We start from the raw sequence: 21450 nt of genomic DNA, 5'->3' as shown, positions 1-21450 counted from the left end.
AGAAGGCTCTGGAATCTTTGTGATTTTAGAGAAAACATCCTTCTTTTCAGCTAAGTGAAAGTGTGTGAACTCTCTATAGAAATATTGGATTGCAATACGGAAATTGAATGTCAATACATCAGGGAATCTTCATCAAAGACAGAGAAAACAGAGAGCAAGTTGGTTTATTTGTGAAGCTATGGGAAACTGTATCAGTAGATACCTTCAAATGGTCAAGAGTTCAAACATGTAAGTATAAGTGGCGATAGCGAAGCTGCACACTCAGGTGAAGAGCTGAGACTAACTTTGTCAAATCAAAGGGAGAGAATTTTTCTTCTTTCCCTCCATTTTTTAAAACTATTAAAGAATTTTTGCTTTCTTTCATATATTTTTCCCAGCCTAAATAGAATTTAATATATATTTAGATATGCAAAATTCTCTCCTCTTTCATTCTGTGCGCGCACACACACACACACACACACACATGAAATAGTAAGAAAGAGTTTATCGAATAGAAGAAAATGATGAGAAAGTTCTACATGGCAAGAATTTTTTTGGTGCATTTTCAAAGTAGCTGTATTATTTGCCTATTTTTATTTCTTTTATTAAAATAAATCTTTTAATTAGCATACTGTGGATACTCCTTGTTTTCAGATTCATTAGATGGTTCATTCTGATTTCACAGATTTTACAAAATATGCAAAGCACAGGTGCTTAACCACAGCTCTGGGTTTGAATTCAGTACTCTTGACAATTTTAGATTTTGTGTGATGTTATACCAGAGAATAAAGACAAAAACTATCTTGTTTTAGCCGCTGATTTCAATCTCTTCTCTTGCTTTCAATGAAACTAGTAAAGCAGCAGAAAGACAGTTTTACTTTCTCATTGACCTTGCACCCAATAGATGAAAGTGAAGAATATATTGTAAATTGCTTAAAATATGAAAAGAAGAAAAATAAAGGCTGCGCAATAGCACAAAGTGAAAATTCGTGTCAAAATCAATAAAAATAGACTTTACAGGAATATTTAAGGAAGACAGCACCTTGCTCTTGTGGAAACTTTCATAGATCACATAGTGGCTGTATTTTGTATTTCATATAATGATGCCTCTAAAATGCTGAGTGAAAGCATTGGTATTTTCTTGACTCAGAAGACAGGAGCATGCCGCCTGCTGAATCATCCTCTTTGCTTCCTGGAGTGCCTGGGTGTTCCAAGACACTAATGAAGGATTACATTATGGTTGCCATGACAACTACCTAAATGCTATCATGATAATATCAACAGCTGTAGTACAGCACTCCCTGAAAGTTGAATTTTTTCCTGTTCCAAAATCTCAATAATTTTAATCTTTGAAGTTATTCAATAACTATGCAAAGTTGCTCTAAAGAATTGGTACTGTCCTTTTCTTAACTAGATAGATTGCCATGTTAAGATAAAACTCATATATTTTTTTACTTAAAATTTATTCCTTCTACTGGATGATGATTGACAAATGATGCTGCTTATTATATTTTTAGGAATTAAAATGAATAATATCAAAATAGAAAAAACAATGAAGAGTTTAATCAATTTTCTTAAAGTTATAGAAACTAAAATTTGAGAAAACAAATCTGAATACTTTAAGTATTAGCCAGCATCCTGTGTTAATGGCTAGTTTTACATGTGCCAGTGTTTATGCAAAACAGTTTGTAAGAACTTCCAGGGTTGTTGGAATGCCTTTACTAAATGTTTTCAAAACTGGGCTCGAGCATTTGTTGCTGCTTTTTTATATAGTGTTTTCTTCTTTTGTTTTACTTACCCTCAGGATGTTGGTATTATTCTTTTGCTGAGATGTTCTTTGGAATTCTTCTAATTTCAGTGGCATAAAAATTATCAAAGGCCTGTTATATTCTAAATAGCTCCTGGTGAGAAAAACAGTTAACTGCATGTACCAGCCAAGGTCTTATCAGGAAAAGGTCCACTTAAATGAATTTAATGGAAGTAAATTTAATGATGGGACTATTCACAGGGTGTGGGCAGGGATGAGGGAACCAATAAGGGGGTGGCGGGCGCTCAGAGATGAGTACAGTCAGGGCCATTCCCACCCCTAGGCCTCCAAATGGATGATGAAAGACCAGTATTCCAGGGCCTGGAGAGAGCAAGGACCGTAAAACAAGAGCTGTTAAAGGGAAATGCGTTTGTGGAGGTGAGCAGCTACCTTTCCATTAGAACCTTAGCAAGGCAGGGAGTGGAGAATGAATACTCCGACTTTTTTCTTCCCATCCTGTCTTCTGTCATCCAAGGCAGGAAGCACGACAGGGAAGGGTGGAGAATTGTACCTGGGGATGTGGTTGGGCAAAAGGAGAATAACTAGACTACTGAACGCATTAGAACTTTGGATCCAGTAAAAGTTTTGTGCGTGAACTCTGTGCCATCTGAGCACCAACTCCCCCTCCTTTTTTTTCTTATTTCTTGGTTCTTAGTTATTTGAATAGTCTCTATTCAACTATTGATTTGTAGTTGAACTGACTTATAGTTTTCTAGTTATATTATCACATTTGGATTGCTACTGGGAAATGATAAAGTTATAGGTTATGTAGCAATAAAGATGACAATGTACATTGACTATTCTAATATTTTTAACATAATTATAACTACAGACACAAAAAAAGTTTCTTCCTAAGTATGGAATGGAGAAAAATTTCAGGATTTCTTCCTCAAGCTGTTATTATACACAATTATAAAGGTGAGTCGGAAGTACATACACTGCAAAAATGTAAATTTCACATGCTCGACTTAAAAGTCTTATAGGCCCCTGTTACTGTGGAGCTGGAGGACTCGTCCACCATCTTCAGGAAAATATGATTATGATGGACAGATCCATCCTATACATATATATTTTGAAAATCCCACAAAGTCAAGTTAGTATTTGAGCTGAGGGCTGCTCAATTTTGTTTGAAAATAGAAGAGAGGTTATGCTTTCTTTGCTCCCAGAACTTCCCTAGTGGGATTAACCTCCAACTGCCCACAGTGGCTTGATTAAACGTCATCTATCAATACTTTCTTCCCTATCTCATTTCCTCACTTCCATTACTGGTGCTTCCACCTCCTCTCAAATAAACTTCTTGCACTTACCTCCTTGCCTCAACATTAGCTTCTAGAATACAAACTAAGAAAGAGGTATATTTTCATCTCCTACCTGCCTAAATCTGGAAAGGTCTATAACAAATTACTCTTTTACCAAGAGTTGAAAAAACTCCACAAAACTTCATTATTTACTGACCATCTACCAAATGCCAGGTTTGCTTTTCTCTCAATTATCCCACTCACCATGATATACCAATCATGGTATATTAGTAATGTGATTTAGTAATGTTATTTGTTTGGATGTTTTATCTGTAGTACAAAATTACATAAATTTACATAAAGTTTTATCTACACATCTACTTATTGCCAGACACCTGCTAGAACCACTAGGAAAATGTTGACTAGAACTGGTGAAAACAGATAACCTTGCTTTATTCCAAAAGTTAAGGAAGTATCTTTATTTTTATTCAAGACATATTATTTCTATTTTACTTTTTTCATATTGAAACATTGCGCTACTGCCTAATTGTGAAAAATATAAAGGTTTTTCATGCAATGTAAATAGGCTTAAATAATGAATTATCGATTATTGATTTTTATTAATTCTAGGGTCATTTCCTTAGTGCCTATATCAAAGTCTGAGTTATATATAAAACTAAAATGAATACATATTTAAAGGATATAAGCAGAACAAATTATCAATTAAAATATATCTGAATTATTAATTGGCTGATTACATAGTTTAAATGTAAGGCCAATTACTAATTTTCTTGTATTAGGCAGCCCTGGCTAGGTAATTGGAAAAAAGCTCCAAATGGCAATTTGTCCTTTGGTCTTAATTATTTATGCCTGCACCTAGCTTTAATAACAGCGTAAAAAAACCTGGCCATGTAAGTTTATACAGTGAAAATGGTGAGATTTCACAAGAAAATGGTGAGATTTCACAAGAAAACAAAGCTCTTAAAGAGATAGTGTTATGTAAATTTCAATGCAATTTTAGTCTATGATTATAATTCCATTTGAGATTTCTGGAAATTACCCACAAGTAAATATAATCAAATACTGAAACATATTAGGCAAAATAATTTTCAGGGCATCTGTGTAACTCATGGAAACAAGAAGCAGTTGACATTACAAAGTAGGGGAGTGAACAGATACTCACAGAAAGACATGCCTTCAGTGTTTTTTCTCAAATATATTTTTCTTGACCTTAATTAGGAGATGAACAAATGGTCCATGAAATTCTATTATTTAAAACAGAGGACCTAAGTTAAAACTTGTTTAATTAAGGCTCTACTTAAAAGAAAAATACTTTTGAAAATTTACATACATTTGATATGATGTATACTAAGCCTCAAATGTAGTACCTGGATCTTAATTTATTACAGTAAGGAACAGAGATTGTTCGACTTGAACTTAATGAAAATAACTAAATTTTTAGAAAGTTTACCTGATATATGTGCTGGCTAACCTGGTATTCTTATTCTGATCGGTAAATTATTTGATAAAATAGATGAAGCCTGAATGTTTTAATAAAATAAAGATAACAGAAAAATTTTAAATTAAACATTTTTGTTTAACTTTTTGAAGAGGCAAATCATTCTTATGGTCTGAATATGAAAAGTTTAAATACGAATAGAGTAAAATGTCTTTCCTATGTCTTCCATCCTTTGATTTCTCATACCTTAACAGTCTGTCCTAGTTTAATGTATATACATGCTCATACATTATTCTGCACCATTTTCCTGCTTTTTTTCATTTAACAAAAAATAATCTTGGAGATCTGAATACTAAAACATAAAGAAGCTTATCTTTTTTTGTTAACAAGTACATAGTACATATTTAAATGTATGGACATATTATAATTTAGTGTCCTGTTGATGGATATTTAGGTTGTTCCCAATCATTTGCTATTTTCAGCAACACAAGAAATACCTTATCATTTCTCATGTGTGGAAATATATCTGCAGGAAAAATCCCTAGAAGTGAAATTGGAGATTGACCATACGTATGCATTAGTAATTTTGATAGATACTGCCAAATTCCTGTTTCTTATAGCCTAGCCAAAGCAGGGATGCCAGATATAATTTTATGCTTTTCTATTTAGAAATGCACAATGAAAAGTGGGTTACCTATTAAAGAATTAGGAAGAAAGCAAGAGAAATTTATTCAGCAATTTACAGAGTATATTTTCCCTCAAATATACATTCAACAGAAATTCGTTGTGTAACTACTGCATGCCAAGTGCTTTTAGGTACTTGGAAGATACACACACACACACACACACACACACACAGATCAAACTCAAATCTCTTCCTTTGTGGAGCTTATATTGAAGTCTACATTTTGGAACTCTGTGCTACTTCATAAGAAGCCAGTTAAATGTCAATATCATGAAAATGAACTGTTGAGATCCTGAGCACAGGCGCCAGACATATGCTATCACTGTTATTTAAAAACTAACTAGAATCAATGTTGCATATGATTTCACAGTGCTCCCATCAAGTCCCCTTAAAACAAGACACTTGGGTGAGAGCTCTTTTTATCTGACTCCATCTGCTGTTGGTAGTGATCAGCATACTGCGGGCATTGTGGTATCATCTGAGATTAGGTTGTGAAATAGGAAGTGGAGTTACAGGCAGATCAGCAAGTATATGCAAACTGTTCTATCTCTTGCTGAAACCAAAGGTGTCCAATTCAGGTTTGGAGAGTAGGTAAGATAAGGTTATCAGCACATTCCAATCAAGGCATAGTTTCCTTTTTGTAGTCCTTGTTTTGGTTCTAGAAAGAGAACACAAAAGATTCTACACAAAATAGTTTTCGAAGCATATATGCAGCAATATTCAGTACTCTGAACAAAGGCATGGAAAAGGCAACATGATAGAATCTGCAGAAGACAGAAAAGACCATCGGTGCCAAGGAAAGGGTAGTAGCCAGTGCAATGATATAGATAGTATGGTCTGAAGCTTATTTTAAGTACATTTAATTTTTAAAAGATTATTTTAAAACTTTAGCCCCCCGCATTAGATTTAATTTTATAAGAAAGTGGTAAACAACAGCTATTAAAGTCTTGCCAACATCCCACTGGGTTCTTTGCAGCCTTTACAGAACAATTGAGAGTTCAGCTTGTGATAAGGAAGCCAGACACAAAGGCATCTTCAAGTATGAAGTGAACAGAAAAGAGCTAATCCCAGAGAATGACTCTTGAACCGTATTTTGGCGCTCCCCGTCCTTCCCCTGCAACCCTCACCATTATTAAAATTTTATCCCAGCACCATAATAGCCACAATCAACAATTAGTTACTGAATGAGTCGTTTCTGAAGTCCTTATCAGGTACGTTTTTCAGTCATTGAATTTTAGAGGTAGAAGGAGACTGTGAGTTCTGTCAACATGCTCTTTTGATAGCTGAAGTCGTGAAGGGTGGAGTGATAATGGCAGAAGCTAGGTCTCCTTCCTGGTCAGAACTTCTGTTATAGAATCACTATGAAAAACCTTTAATGCCTTTGACTTCTGGATGCTGTGCTGCCGTACTGTAAACGCTGTAAACTGGGATGACTTTGTGCAATGACATTGTGGCCTCCGCGGGGCCTGCACACAGCTGGCCCCGTGGGTGGCTGAATGCTGAATGAGTGGTCAATGCTGCTCTGAAGCCACCTGACCCTGGAGGGCCGCTCCAAGTCCCCAGGGGCCTCTTCAGCCCTGAGAAGGGCTGGTCCAGCACTCCACTCTGGTGGCTCGGACAAAGGACAGCTCCACATGGGCCGGGTAATAGCCTCAGTATCTCTAGAGTTCCAGTTTGTCACCCTGCGGTAGCGTGTGACACTTTTTCCGAGTATCCAGGGGATTTCAAGGCCCGCGAACAACTGATCTATGGCCAGCAGCAGCTCCCAGCAGGCCAGTGGGCCGAGGACGGGAGCGCGCAGGGCCCACCGCCCCGCTGTCTTTCCCTGGGTTCTATTTCTGCCACCCTTGCGCTCGGTCCGTTTCCCGTTAGCCCTTCCCTCGTTTTCCCCAAGAGCGTTTTCTCAGCGTTCTCCACTTCATGTTGACAAAGTGCTGACACCCAATTGGCCGGCAGCTCCCGCCCGTCGCGCGGCCCTTCCAACAGCCTCTCTCGGCTTCCCCCTCCCACTCCCGAATCCAAAGAGGCCGATTCACCTCGCGGCCTCACGGGTCGTCACTTGAGCCGCGCCCCGCCGTCACGTGACCCGAACCACGCCCCCGTCACGTGAGCCGCCACTCCGCCCCCGCGCCGGCGCGCTCCGACGTGCCCTGGAACTTACCCTCCCGCGGAGACCAGCCTGCGGGGACCTGCCGGCCGCGGCCGCCGCCGTGTGAGCGCCCTTCAAGGCTCGCCTCGGCGTCCCGCAGCACCCGTACTGGGTGAGGAGTGCGCTGCCTGCGGCGAGGCTGCCGGGCTCTTGGTAAGGTGGCGGGCGCGGGTATCCGCGGACAGAGGGCAGGTTGGTGCGTGCTGCACAAAGGCGCTTCGGGGCTCTGCCCGATGGGGGCGACGGAATTAGGGGGGAGACGTTTGCAGGAGGCGCGTCGGCGCCGAGGTGCGCTCGAGGTGAGGCCGGGAGCAACGCCGGAGGGTTGGGGGCGTGGGGGAAAGGGAGGCTGTTGCCAGCCCAGGGACTGATGTGGGCGAGAGGGTTTAAATGGCTCGAAGTTGTGGCTCTTCTGACCCCCCGGGTTTCCTGACTTCCTGTGTGAGGGCAGCGCCCGCCCGCCCCGCCCCCAGGAAGGAGGGTGTCGGGGTGTGTGTGTGTGTGTGGAGTGTGTGTGTGCGTGTGTGTAAGTAACAGACTGGCTGGTACCTCCCTTCTTCCTCGCCTCCTGCCGCTGCGTGTGCCCGCTCCCTAACTGCTGTAGGGTGTTTAAGCCTCCGTCCACCTTGGGAGCCCACCTGGGGCCTCCCCTGGGGGCTGTTGACCTTAAACTGGGCACTTTCGTCTCTGCATTCTTTAGAGGTGCCCGTCCCTGCTGAGTGAACATTTGCTACTCTACAACGTCTGGGAGGAATCTCCTCAAAGTCCTTGAATTTAGAAAATCCTCTTCACAAGCGTGCTGTCCTCCTCCCATCTTAGGGTAGTTGATTGTTTTCCAAGACAAGACAACCAACTGTCCTGTATGTGTTGTATGTTGTTATTGCAGACCCTCTGAGAAGAAATGTCCACAGGATCATCATTAGAGAAATAGGAACGACCTTTAGTTTTCCTTCTGGATACAGCAGTGGTTTTAAATGCATTGGCAAAGGCTAAAAAAGCAAAATGTTTAAAGCATACCTTTATGAAAGTTCTAATGTCATTCCAAGTGAAGTGTGTGTTATGAGTAAAGGCTGTTAACACATATTGCTTTATGGGTAATTACGACATGGAAGTAGATTTTATTGATCATTTGTGTATGAATGCTAAGGGGAAGTAATGTGGAGAAAGGAGCATTGAATGAGGAGTCGCTCAGGTCTTGGTTCAGATTCTCCCACCCATTTATAAAGGTGGAGACTTCGAAGACTAAATGTTACAGTGAAAGGTCGTTAAAAAGTAGCCTTAGCCATGCCTCTTTCATTCTTAAAAGTTGGGAAATGGTGTGTTGCAGATGTATTTGTCCATATCCATGCACCTTACCTAATTTACTGGAGGGTGTATTACAGAATAGGTCATCTTTCTGTACCTTTTCTGGTCTGGCTCTTGTCAGTATTTTTTCTTTTTGTTTAAAAAAATGCTCCTAGAAACGTTTCAGAGCAGGAAATAGGGAGCCCTGAGCAGGCTGTGAAGACTTGACCCTGAGCTGTGCAACCTCAAGAGCCAGACAGGCTGGGTACATATGCAGTTCCGCTCCTCTGGAGGTGTTTCTCTGTGGAAAAATAAATTAACTAAACGAAGTGTAATATAATAGAGTGTGTGTATGTCCCAGTCTTTGTTGATGGATTAGTATGTTGAGAGATTCCTGTTTGTACTTTATCAACCATAGAAGTTGGAAAAGATTGCTAAGTCAGTGATTCTTAATGCTATCTGTATATATTACTTGTCTATATATAGTCAATATCTTATGTAATTTAGATTTTTTACCTACTATACTAGTTGTCAGTCACAAGTGAACATATGTAAATGCTGTAGAAAAAAGCATATTATTTGTAGTTAATCATTTAGGTTTCCTTTCATTAATGAGAATGTATCTGTTGAGTGCTTTTCTTAAATAAGTGAATGGAAAGTGGGCTTTACAGATTTAAATACTTTGAGTTATGTAGTTGATATTTCTGAGAATAAAGGGGTAATAAAAATTTTACGTTGCCTAAAATAAAACTGAATATGGTGATGTGTAAAATTATTAAATGGTGGTACTAACATTTTGCTTATCTGAGAAAATTGTTACTAGGAAAAAGCTTAAGGTAAATCTACCTAAAACAGGTATTATAATTTTATAATAAATAGTGAGAGAGAAAAGTGAAATTAAACTTTTATAACAATTTTAGTTTTATGTTGCAAAAATTGCAGATATGCCCTATTTTGTACAATGAATCAGATGTGAAAAGGTATGACGGTGTCACATAGCATCATTGTATTCACATCGTGCTTTTCAATAAACGCCAGTCACCTGTGTAATTTTGAAGTTTTAATTATGCTCTTTTGAGGAACCCTTTGGGCCATTATCTTTGTGGTTTTTCTTCAGTTGTTAACTAGTCTAATTGTGCCACATCCTCATTTGTGGATGGCTTTGCTGTGATTCATCCATTTTCCTATTACTTTTATTGACTAAATAAATATCCTACAGTTTCAGTTTGCTGTTGATTAGCTTTTTATTTGAACTAAACTGCCAAATGCTGACATCACTAAGTGCCCCTCCCCTATTGGTAATCTAGTGCTTCTCAAATTTTAATGTGCGTGGGAATCACCTGGCCTCTAACAAGCCCATTGGTGATACTGATGCTGCCCTTCTGCCCAGAACACAGGCCACTGCTGTCCAATAAATGCCAGTCACCTGTGTAATTTTGAAGTTTTAAGTACCTACATCAATGATAAAAGGAAAAAAGTGAAAAAAAAAACCCGGTGAAATAAATTTTATCATTTTATCATATAATCAGTATGAAATTATTAATAATTTTACATGTTTTACATTCTTTTCTTTGGACTAAATCTTTGAAATCCCCTGTGTAACAGCACATCTCAGTTTGGATTAGCCATACGTCAAATGCTCAATAGTGACATTTGGCTGGTGGCTGCTGTATTGAACAGCACTGGCCTGGAGTCTAGAATCTAGATTAGTGCCATTGTAAGTGTATTTTTAGTTTGGCTTCATCAGCGATCTTTGGGAATTTGTTAGAAATGTAAATTTTGAGGCCCTACCTCATACCTACTCTCATTAGAATATCTGGGGTTTCAGAAAGTTGTTTTAAAAGCTGCTGGATATGCCTACAAAGGTGTATGTGTATGTATATATTTTATAAGTGATCAGTTCATTTGTATTTTTCTGCTCTCACAACTTTTGCTTCTTTGAGTAAGCAATGATTAATGTGGATAATCTGTTATTCCTTGTAGTTTATAAAGTACTTTTTTCTCTTTTCATTCTTACAAGGATCTTTTGAGGTTTATTGTTTTCTTTGTTTTTGAGATAAATTTAAAGTGCTTGGGGTCTGAGAGCTGATAAATGGCAAATACTAGATTTAAATTTCAGGCTTGTGACACTAAGTTCTGTGCTTTTTCTTTACTACAGGAAAATTTAGAATGCATTTTGAAGTTAGAGGAAGGTCTTTAAAAGTTTGCTGAAAATTACCTATATTTTGCTATATATTAGTGGTTCGTATAAAAATTCAATTTTACTGAGGTATAATATATACATACACTAAAATATGCTAACACTCAGCAATAAAGAGGAATGAAATAGATACATACACCAACATGGATGAGTCTCAAAAGCATTATTCTAAGTGAAATAAGCCAAATACAGAAGGCTTCATACTGTATGATTTGTGATTACTTTTCTATCACAACTTTGCGTACTTTTATAAGCACTGTTTAGTGATGCTCTTTATCATGCTTTATAGTTTACCAAGTACTTTTTCACATTTTCTTCTATTCTTACAAGGATCTTTTGAGATTTGTATTGTTTCCTGTTTTACAGATGGTTGTATCACAGTTTGTTTAGGAATTCACCAGATGATAGGCCTTTGGGTTGTTTCCAGTTAATGGTTCTTATGAGTAAAGCTGTTATGAATGTTCATGTAAGGTCTTTTATTTCTCTTGGATAGAAGAGGAATTGCTAGATCATATAGTAAATGTATGTTTAACTTTATAAGAAGCTGTCAAAATGTTTTCCAAAGTGGCAGTACCAGTCTACATTTCCACCAGTAATGAACGAGAGTTCCAGTTGGTGGTATCCTTACCAAAAACAAATATATATGTTTAAAGCCATTCTAGCAGGGGGATAGTGACATCTGGGAATTTTAATTTGCAGTATTAGGGTTTTGTTTAACAGCTTTATTGAAGTTTAATTGCTGTATAATAAACTATCCATTTTCAGTGTGCAATTTGGTGAGTTTTCTCATATGTATTTACCTGTGAAGTATGTACCATTATCACCATTATCAAGATAATGAACGTATTTCTCACCTCCTCCCCCACCCCCAAAAAAAAACACAACTTTTTCTTGAGCCCCTCTGTAATTCATTGCCCTTGTTTCCTGGTGACTTTTGCTCTGCTTTCTGTCACTATACATTAGTTTGTATTTTCTAGAATTTTATGCAGATGGAATCATTATAGTAAGCAATCTTCTTGTTTGAATTTTTTTCACTCAGCAAAATTATTTCGAGATTCATCCAGTTTCTTGTGTGTATCAGTAGTTTGTTCCTTTTAGTTGTTGAGTGATATTCCATTATGTGGATGTACTGCAGTTAGTTTATCCATTCATCTGTTGATGGACATTAGGGTTGTTTCCAGTTTGGGACTATTACAAATAAAGCTGCTGTGAACAATCACATACAGATCTTTGTGTTGTCATGTGCTTTCATTTCTTTTGGATAAATACCTAGGAGTAGAATCCCTGGGGTCGTATACTAGATATGTATATTAAAAAATTTAAGAACTTGCCAAACTTTTTCCACGGTGGTTTTACCATTTTACATCTCTGCCGGCAGTGTGTGAGAGTTCTAGTAGCTCCACATTCTCAAAAACACTGGGATGCCCAGTCTTTTAAATTTTTCCATTCTAATAGTGGTGTAGCGTTATTTCTTTTTGGTTTTAATTTGCATTTTCTTAATTGGTAAAATTGTTGGGCATCTTTTCATTAGCTTATTTACTATCTGTCTGTCTTTTTTGGACAAGTGCCTTTATATTTTTTACCCATTTTTATTGGGTTATTCGTCTTACTGACTTGTACAGTTCTAGATTTGCTTTCACCTTTTTGCCTATTGTGAATAATGTTACTATGATTAGACATCCGTTCAGGTCCTTGCTTTTAGTTCTTTTGGATGTATATCCGGAAGTGGAATTGCTGGATCATATGGAAATTTTATTTTTAATGTCTTGAAAAAAATTTTACACTGTTTTCCTCGTGGTTGTACCATTTTACATTCGCACCAGCAGTGCACAAGAATTTTTTCCACATTCTCACCGACACTTGTTATTTTACAATAGCTATCTTAATGGGTGTGAAGTCTTTTTGGGGTTTTGATTTACATTTCTCTAATTATTAGTGATGTTGAGCATCTCATCATGTTCTTATTGGCCATTTGTATATCTTCTTTGGAAAAATGGGTGTTGGGATCCTTTGTATACAATGACGCTTCTTATCACAATGTTAATTTGAAGTAGATTGGCATAATTTAAGCATTATAAAGAATATTTTTTTAAAGTAAGTTTCTGATGTCTGACTAGTACTTTGCAACTGCCAGACAATAATCACCACACTTGTATTTGCCTTTGTTTTGTGGGTTATATCTTTTTTTAAAGCTTGAGATTTGGTAAACCTTTGAAAGTGGTTGAATGTAAGTAGTTATTTCAAAGATTTTTCTTTAAGAGGGTAATATGTGTAGTTTTGGTGGGAAATCAGAATGTGTTTGGCGCGGGCGGGGAGCAGTTATGCCTGAGGAACTGTGGGCATGGTGATTCCCCAAAGGAAAATCAACGTGTTGTTATTACAAGGGGCACATCAGATGCCACAGAGGCAAGATCAAACTTATATGAACTGTAAAAAAAAAAAAAGTTAGTTTTTTTTTAAGTTGATTATTTTAGAAAGTTCTAATTAAGAAATTAGAATAGAAGACAGGTGTTGAGGGTGTAGAAGGAAGAACCTATTGATTATAGTGCATTTGGTAGGGAGTAAAGAGCTGAAAAATGTAGAAGCAGAATGATCATCATAGAAAGGTGATTTTAAAGGTTAATGTGAAGCTATTATCCATATAGGTAACTTTCGATGAAATAGAATCTGAAGGAAAAGGAAGTTGACCTTTTGACTCAAGAAAAAATTCTCTTTGCTCCTTAGACTTTTTACTGATTTTGAGTTTTGATTTCACAGGCTATCTTCTTGGTATCTACATCATCACATTAAAACTCAGTGTGTACAAGTGGATCTCAAGGGATTAAAACCCAGTTTAATCTTCTTTACTTTTTACTTTTTTTTGGCCTGAAAGGGCTTGATCAGAGTTCTTTATTAAAGTTCTGAGTTTGTGAAAAGTTTATTGAATATAATAGGCTTCTTTCTACTCTGTTGTATATTAACTGGGTCAGTATTTGCATCTTTGTGTACAAGAGATCATTTTAGAATGTTTTGAAGGTATAACAGCCACTTATAATGGAGACCCCTAGTACCTCTTAAATAACTGTAATTTGTGTTTTGATGAGAAAAACAAGCACTGTGCTTGTTTTTCCATAAATAGTGTTTAAAAGTAAAGAACAAAAGAAATGTGAGTTTATTTAAATCGCTTAAGTGTAAGACAGCATAATATATGTTAATTTGAATATCAAATATGCATGATACTACTTTTGATAAGTTTCATAGTTTTCTAATAATAAGAAGCATTTAAATCAAGTACTTAAAATCCAGACGGTGGAGGTGGAAGGGTCAGCATGGCACTATAAAATGCTCTAGGCTCATCTTGTATATTTCTTACGCCAGTCCTAGAATCAACATTTCTCCAAAGAGCCTCGGTTTCTTTATTTGGAGAATGATATTAAAAACCAAACCTGGGTACCAGTATGCTTGTTGCTGCTAGAGTGTCATTTTTACTGATTGCAAGGAAATGTGTTTGTGTACTAAATAGCATATAGACATGTATCTGTAAATTTTTAAAGGTAATCACTCATATCTGTGGTAAGCTAAAAATGAGTTCATTTAGTTCGTAGTAGATGTTAGACTTAGTTAAACTTGATGTCTCCAAGTCTGAGTCATTATCACATGGATCATTAGAGCCTTCTCCCTCCCCTTTCTTATCTTTAAATTTCCATTGCAACATTGAGAAACCATCCACATTCCATTTACTTAGTTATTCAATTCCAGGTTACATGTATAGCAGAATTTTTAACTCACACTCCTATGGGAATGTTTTTATTTACTAGGACACGGTACTTACGTGCAGTTACTTTGCCTATATTCTTATAGACCTCACTTATTTCTGGAATTAGGTCAGCTTCTACTCCCCACCCCTTCATGAGGTCGTTCCATATATTTGTAATCCTGTTAGACTGTCTTGTCACATCTTTTTCCATCCTGGGATTCCCCTGACCTCCTAACTGATTTTTTAAAATTTGCAACACAAATCTTTGTGTTGTTAAGATTAACGAGTTGTGACTAGTGCTTGTGTCATAATCCACTATTGTAGCATCATACAAAATAATTTTATTGGCCTAAAAGAATCTCCTGTGCTTCACTTGTGGGACCCTCCCTCCCTTAGCAATCACTCTGTTTTTGCTTTTCTAGAATACCTTATAATTGAAATCATTCAGTATGTGGCCTTTCCAAACTGACTTCACTTAGCAAAATATCTAAGCTTTGTGTCTTTTTTTAGCTTAATGGCTCATTTCTTTTAATCATTGAATATTCCATTCTATGATGTCTTACATTTTGTTTATCCTTTCTCTTAGGGCATTTTGGTTGCTTTCAGTTTTTGACAGTTTTAAAGCTGCTGTAAACATTTGCTGCAGGACTTATTTGTGGAAATAAGTTTTCAGCTCATTTGGGTAAATAACCTAGTAGTGTGATTGCTAGATCATATGGTAAGATGATGATCTTACTTTTAGCAGTAAGAAATTGCTAAACTATCTTCCAAAGTGGCTGTACCATTTTGCATTCCTACAAGCAGTGAATGAAAATTCCTTTTGCTCTACATCCTCATCAGCATTTGGTATTGTCAGTTTTTTGGATTTTAGCTATTCTGATAGGTGTGCAGTAGTATCTTTTTAAATTTGAAATTCCCTGATGACATTATATTGATAAGTTTTTCATGTGCTTATTTGCCATATTTTCTTTCATGATGTGTTCTCAGGTCCTTTTTCCATGTAGAAAATTTGGTTCATTTTGTTGAGTTTTAAGAGTTCTTAGTATATTTTGGATACAAGTCCTTCATCAGATGTGTTTTGCAAATATTTTCTCCTTGTCTGTGGTTCGTGTTTTCATTCTTTTAGCAGATCTTTCACAGAGCAGAAGCTTTAAACTTTAATAAAGTTCTACCTAACCTTTTCTTTCATGGATCATGCATTTGGTGGGTGGATCTAAAAATTCATTGCCAATTTCAAGGTCATATTTTTTCCTTTTTAAATTGAAATATTTTCTCCATTCTTGTAACAATCCAAGAAAAAATCACGTCCACTCATTTCCGACTAAGAAAGTCTTCATGGCACAAATCTTCCTAAAACACTTCATGCATATGCCATTTTTATTGAAATATGCTTGCTTCCCCAAACACTTCGGTGGTTTCCTCATTTTTGTTTCAGATTTAAATCTGGTTTTGAGTTTCCTTTACTAGTTCACACTTGACTGTGTTCTCTGCTGCTTTCCAGTTACCTGATTATTTCCTGTATCCTTTCTGCTGTTTCTATTTTTGCTATTTCTTTATGGCCAGAATAGTTTATAATATTAATCACTATATTTTTCTTTTCTTCTTTAAGCCTAAAGAAATGTCTTACATATCTTTTTATTCTTAGAAAACAGAGGTCATGCATTAAGAAAAAACTGTAGGGGCCTATGAGTTCTTGTTACGTGTACAGTTTACAGAATTACTTGGTGGAGTAATTTCTTATGCTGCAATTGTTCTTAACATTTTTGTTGTGCTCATTAAGTTTAATTAATTTCTTTAATAGAGATCTGTTTAGGGATTGTTAATTTTAAATAAGTAATTTAAAAACTGGAGGACATCGTATCAAGAATTAGTGCTTGTATTTTTTCGAATTATAATAGTCAAGATATGGAAGTAGCCTAAGTGCCCATTCAATAGACAATTGGATAAAGAAGTGGTACATATATACAGTGGAATATTACTCAACTATAAACAATGAAATTTTACCTTTTACAACAATCTGGATGAACGTAGAGGGTATTATGCTAAGTGAAATAAGTTAGAGAAAGACAAATAATATTACTTATATGTGGAATCTAAAGAATAATAAGCAATGGAAACAGACTCATACAGAAAACAAACTGGCGATTGCCAGATGGAAGGGGCGCTGGGGGGCTGGGTGAAAATGGTGAAGGGATTAAGAAGTACAGATTGGTAGTTACAAAATAGTCATGGGGATGTGAAGTACAGCATAGGAAATATAGTCAATAATATTGTAATATCTGTATAGGGTACTAAAGTAATCAGAATCATTTCATAAATTATGTAAATGTCTAACCACTATGCTGTACATATGAAACAAATATAAAATAATATTGAATGTCAACTCTAATTGAAAAATAAAAAAAAGAATTAATGCTTACATTGTGGTATTTTTAAGTCAGTTAACATTTACATGTCTGAGGCTATGTTAACATTTCATTCATGGTATTAGAATTGCTAAATAGGTTGTCCATATATGTATTAGACTTAAATTATAAACTCGTTAATTATGGACACATTTACTATATTTCTCTTAAGATTTTGTTTACTTGTGTACCTTTTTGATATACCTAGTAAGGCTGTCATGCTGAGAGATGTATTTGATTAAAGCACATGTCCTGGGGGAGGAAGATAACATTTGCTGAGCTGTGTAATTTGTGGTAGGAAAGAAAATGAGAAAAATCGGCAGACAGGAGGAGGTTATTAGATTTTAAAATGACATGATAGAATTTTGAATCTGACTTGCGGGAAGAGAAGAAAAAGTTGTAAGCAGTGTGTGTCTGTGCGTGTCCATGTTGGAGTCTGTTCTTGTTGAAACATGAGGAAAACAAGACTGGCAAGAGGCATGAAAAGCCTACATGGTTATTGTTGAAACTGCAAAAAAAGCGGTGGTTACTGGGCAGTAAATGTGAAAAAACTTTATGTATTCTGGTGGTTGAGTACTGAGTAATTGTAAGTGTGTGTATGTGATGAACATGGATGCAGGAGTGTGATACGATGAGTAGGGAATATATGTCAGTTAGGGGAGTGTTGTGCTCAGTGGTTGTTGTAGTTGAATGGGTAAGATTTTAACTGAAATACTTGAGAAGATAGATTACCAGAACAAACATCTAAAGAGAAGAATCCACCAGTTTGGGGAACAGAGGACAAAACAAGCCAAAATTAAAACTATAAGTATTTATTTTAATACAGCGTATGTTTTTGAATAAAAATAGGCAGCATAAGTTATTCACACATTTGCAGATAATTTTCACTTAGATCTACGTTTTTAGAGCTACCCCATAATTATTTTAAATTTTTTGACTCTGCAGTGTACAGTAAGGCTTTTCTTTTCATTTTTATTTTACCTAACTTTTCCTAGTCCTTGGATTGTAATACATAGTTTATAATTTTATTAGTCTCTCTTAGGGGCTTTTAATCCTCCACCCCAATATTACTTAGAAATCTGTCTCAGCTCCTGTTCTCTTATCTCATTGTGTCCATTCTTGCTCATGTTATCTGCCTTGATAGCTAACTACCTTTTCTATATGGATGTCTTTTGATTACTTCTCTTTATTGTCTTCCCAGTTCTCGTTGCCTTTAACTAAAACTTTAGATTGGCTGTTTTATGTTGAAAGTGGTGAAACTGACTTCTTTATCTTTCTTCCTAACTCCTCCTTCATACTTATCTTTGTAGTCACTGGTGAAGGTGTAGTCAGTCATAAAGCCTGGCAATGAAAGAGACTAACATTACATGTACTGGTCTTTAACCCGTTGTTTCCCATCCCACAGTCCTGCTTTGGCTAGCATGAAATTATCCAGTGTACTTGTTATTCTTCACACTTTTCTTTTCTCCATTCCTGTGGACAAATGTCTAGCCAGTTATATTATATCTGAGCTACTATAACCTTCTGTGGATTCCTTTACTTGTTTCATTATCTTCAGAGGTATTTCTTAAGTTATTTTATTACTTTCTGGAAAGAAAAAAATGAACCACCTGATGATAAATATTTCAGTATGGAATTTTGAAATGTTGTAGCAAAAAGCTTATGTAGGTAAAAGGATTAAAGCACATAGTGACTAATGTCCTGATTATGCATTAAATAAAAAGCTGAACATTTGGAAGGTTAGAATTTCTATTGACTGTGAAGAGAAAGATGGTGCATATTTGCCAGGGCTGGTGTGGGGTAGAGATAGCAACTGGATTTTTGATATGGTAGGGTTTAGGTATTTATTAAATACCACAAAGATTTGGTTGTTGTGTGTCTATAGTGTATTTTAATTTAGGAAAATCTCCCTCCCTTTTTCATTTTTCATGAAGTTGATTTTTTTTGAAGAGTTCATGTCTATTGTCTAATAGAATGGATTTGTTTCCTAATAATGAGCTTAAGGTTAAACTTTTTTTTTTTGACAAGAGTACAGCATAGGTAACATTATAACATCTTATTGCATCACATTAGGAGGCATATGTAATCAGGTTGTCTGTCCCACTGTTGGTATTGCTAAATTTGACCACTTTGTTAAGCTCATGACTGACAGATCTCTCCACCGTAAAAGTATATTTCCCTATTTATAATTAGTCATCTGTGGGGTAATGTTTTAGGGCTCCCAACAACTTTTAACATTTGTTTTCATTCTCTTTACTCGCTCAATCCATAAATTTGAAAAATAGTTTTGTCATTTTAACAATTTTGCAACAGTTGTTTCTCATATTATTAGAAATTTAAAAAGATATTTCTGTCAGAATAAAAATAAAAGGCAGCAGTGAATTTGAAACAACGTGGAAATGAAGTAGGAGGGGGCAGTGGTAAAGTGTATCTGTGTCCATGTTTGGAGGGTGGTGCTGAACACAATGGTTATATATAAAATTGTATTCTGTTCCTTATAGTTATAAAGTTATGCTTCTAATTCGTGACCAACATTGTATTCTTAGTTTCTTTAAGCAATCCTGGCTAAAGTTAATGTATTTTTTTTTTTTTATAGGTTTAAATGTAAAACTGGATATTTATATCTCCTTCTAAGGTAAGTTTTATTTTGTTTGAAACAACACTATTGTATTAAATTTGTTCTTCAAGTGGTTTGTCTAAAAAGTAAATATTAGTTACTGAAATTATGTCACTTATTGCCTGGGCTATGGGTTTATCTGTTACAATGAAAAATATTGTCCTTAGGGGAATGATTGTTACTGCACATATAGCGAATAGTAACATCATGCCCAGTACTTGGATGCTGAGGAAAATTGGCATGTTGTCATGGGACCTTGGATACACATTTTTGGTACACGAATATTCAGAATTGCTTAGGTTTACCATAGGCTCCTTAAGCATTGGGTTGACTTCGTTAGTTTCTTTGGGCTGCTGTAACAAAGTGCCACAAACCGGGTGGCTTAAAACAACAAAAATTTATTATCTCTCAGGTCTGGAGGCTATATGTCCAAAACAGAGGTGTCAGCAGGGTTGTGCTCCCTCTAAAGGCTCTAGGGGAGAATCTTTCCTTTCCTCTTCCTGTCTTCAGGTGGTGCCAGCATCCTTGGTGTTCCTTGGCTGGTAGTTTTTGCCTCTGTCTTCTGTGGGCTTCTTCCCTCTGTGTTTCCTCTCCTCATTTTTAAATCTCCATTTCCTTATAAAGAAACCAGTCATTGGATTTCAGGCCCTACCCTAATCAAATATAACTTCATCTTAAATGATTACATCTGCAAAGAACCTATTTCCAAATCAGGTCACATTCATAGATTCTGGAGTTAGGATGGGGAACACTATTCATTCCACAGTGGTTGGGGCTTGACTTGAGTTCAAGGTCATTGAAATTCAGGGTCATTGAAATTCAATTCCAACTTCAAAGAAGATCTTAGATAAGTCATACAGTGAACCTAGATCTGTGCCTGGCCCTTGGGAAGTACCTAATACACATCACTCTCTAAGAAAGTGAAGGAAGTTTGAGGTAGTCATGAAAAGAAAGAAAGTTCTTTTCACCTCTTATTTTTGATAGTCTTGTGTCTAGCTAGTTAGTATACTTACTATTCTAGTTGTTGGTTTGGTATTGGTCATAAATAATTGACAAATGTAAATTACACTATTATGAGAGTGTTTTTAATGTAGGACAGTACAGAACATTAGACACACATTTACTTTCTTAGTTTGTGATTTAAATGGCTTGTATGTGCTGCTTGTGAGTAAATATAAAAAATCCAGACTGTTAATTTTTTCTTTATTCTATTCCTCCATTTGAATAAAAATAGCTATATTAATCCAACAAACCATAAAGCCATAATGTGGCATACCATCCTTTTTGAGAGGTGAATATTATTGAATAAAAATGGCTGACAGAAGTGGCAAGATTGTTCCAGGACAAGTGTATATTGAAGTGGAATATGATTATGAATATGAAACAAAGGACAGAAAGATTGTGATAAAACAAGGGGAACGATACATCTTGGTGAAAAAGACCAATGATGACTGGTGGCAAGTCAAACCAGATGAGAATTCAAAAGCATTTTATGTGCCAGCCCAGTACGTTAAGGAAGTCACCCGCAAAGCTCTGATGCCGCCTGTTAAACAGGCAGTTGGACTGCCAAATAATTCTATGAAAATGATACAGAGTCTGCATCTTCAGAGATCGACAGAAAATGTGAACAAATTGCCTGAGCTTTCAAGTTTTGGAAAGTCATCGTCATCTGTTCAAGGAACAGGTCTTATTCGTGATGCCAATCAGAATTTTGGACCCAGTTATAATTCAACTCAGACTCTCAACCTAAGCCTGGATCTGACCCATAATAATGGAAAGTTTAACAGTGACTCACATTCTCCTAAAGTTTCCGGCCAGAATAGGACACGCTTATTTGGTCACTTTCCCGGTCCTGAGTTCTTGGACGTAGAGAAAACTAGCTTCTCCCAGG

General features: G+C 36.4%; 1 protein-coding gene across 6 annotated transcripts in view; it reads left to right on the top strand.

Moving 5' to 3' along the window:
- Positions 1 to 20865: 20865 nt before the first annotated feature.
- Positions 20866 to 21450, top strand: part of ARHGAP12 (Rho GTPase activating protein 12) — a 103539-nt gene continuing 102954 nt past the window's right edge. For all 6 annotated transcript variants that reach the window (XM_006914468.3, XM_006914467.3, XM_025048638.1 and 3 more), the window contains exon 1: positions 20866 to 21449. In XM_006914468.3, coding sequence (XP_006914530.1) covers positions 20871 to 21449 — 579 coding nt within the window. In that variant the 5' untranslated portion in view covers positions 20866 to 20870. The remainder of the gene's footprint in view (position 21450) is intronic.

Source organism: Pteropus alecto, unplaced genomic scaffold, assembly GCF_000325575.1.
Source record: "Pteropus alecto unplaced genomic scaffold, ASM32557v1 scaffold605, whole genome shotgun sequence".
In the NCBI taxonomy this organism is placed as follows: Eukaryota; Metazoa; Chordata; class Mammalia; order Chiroptera; family Pteropodidae; genus Pteropus; species Pteropus alecto.
The sequence above is the reverse complement of the archived record's forward strand: the minus strand, read 5'-3'. Positions and strand labels throughout refer to the sequence as shown.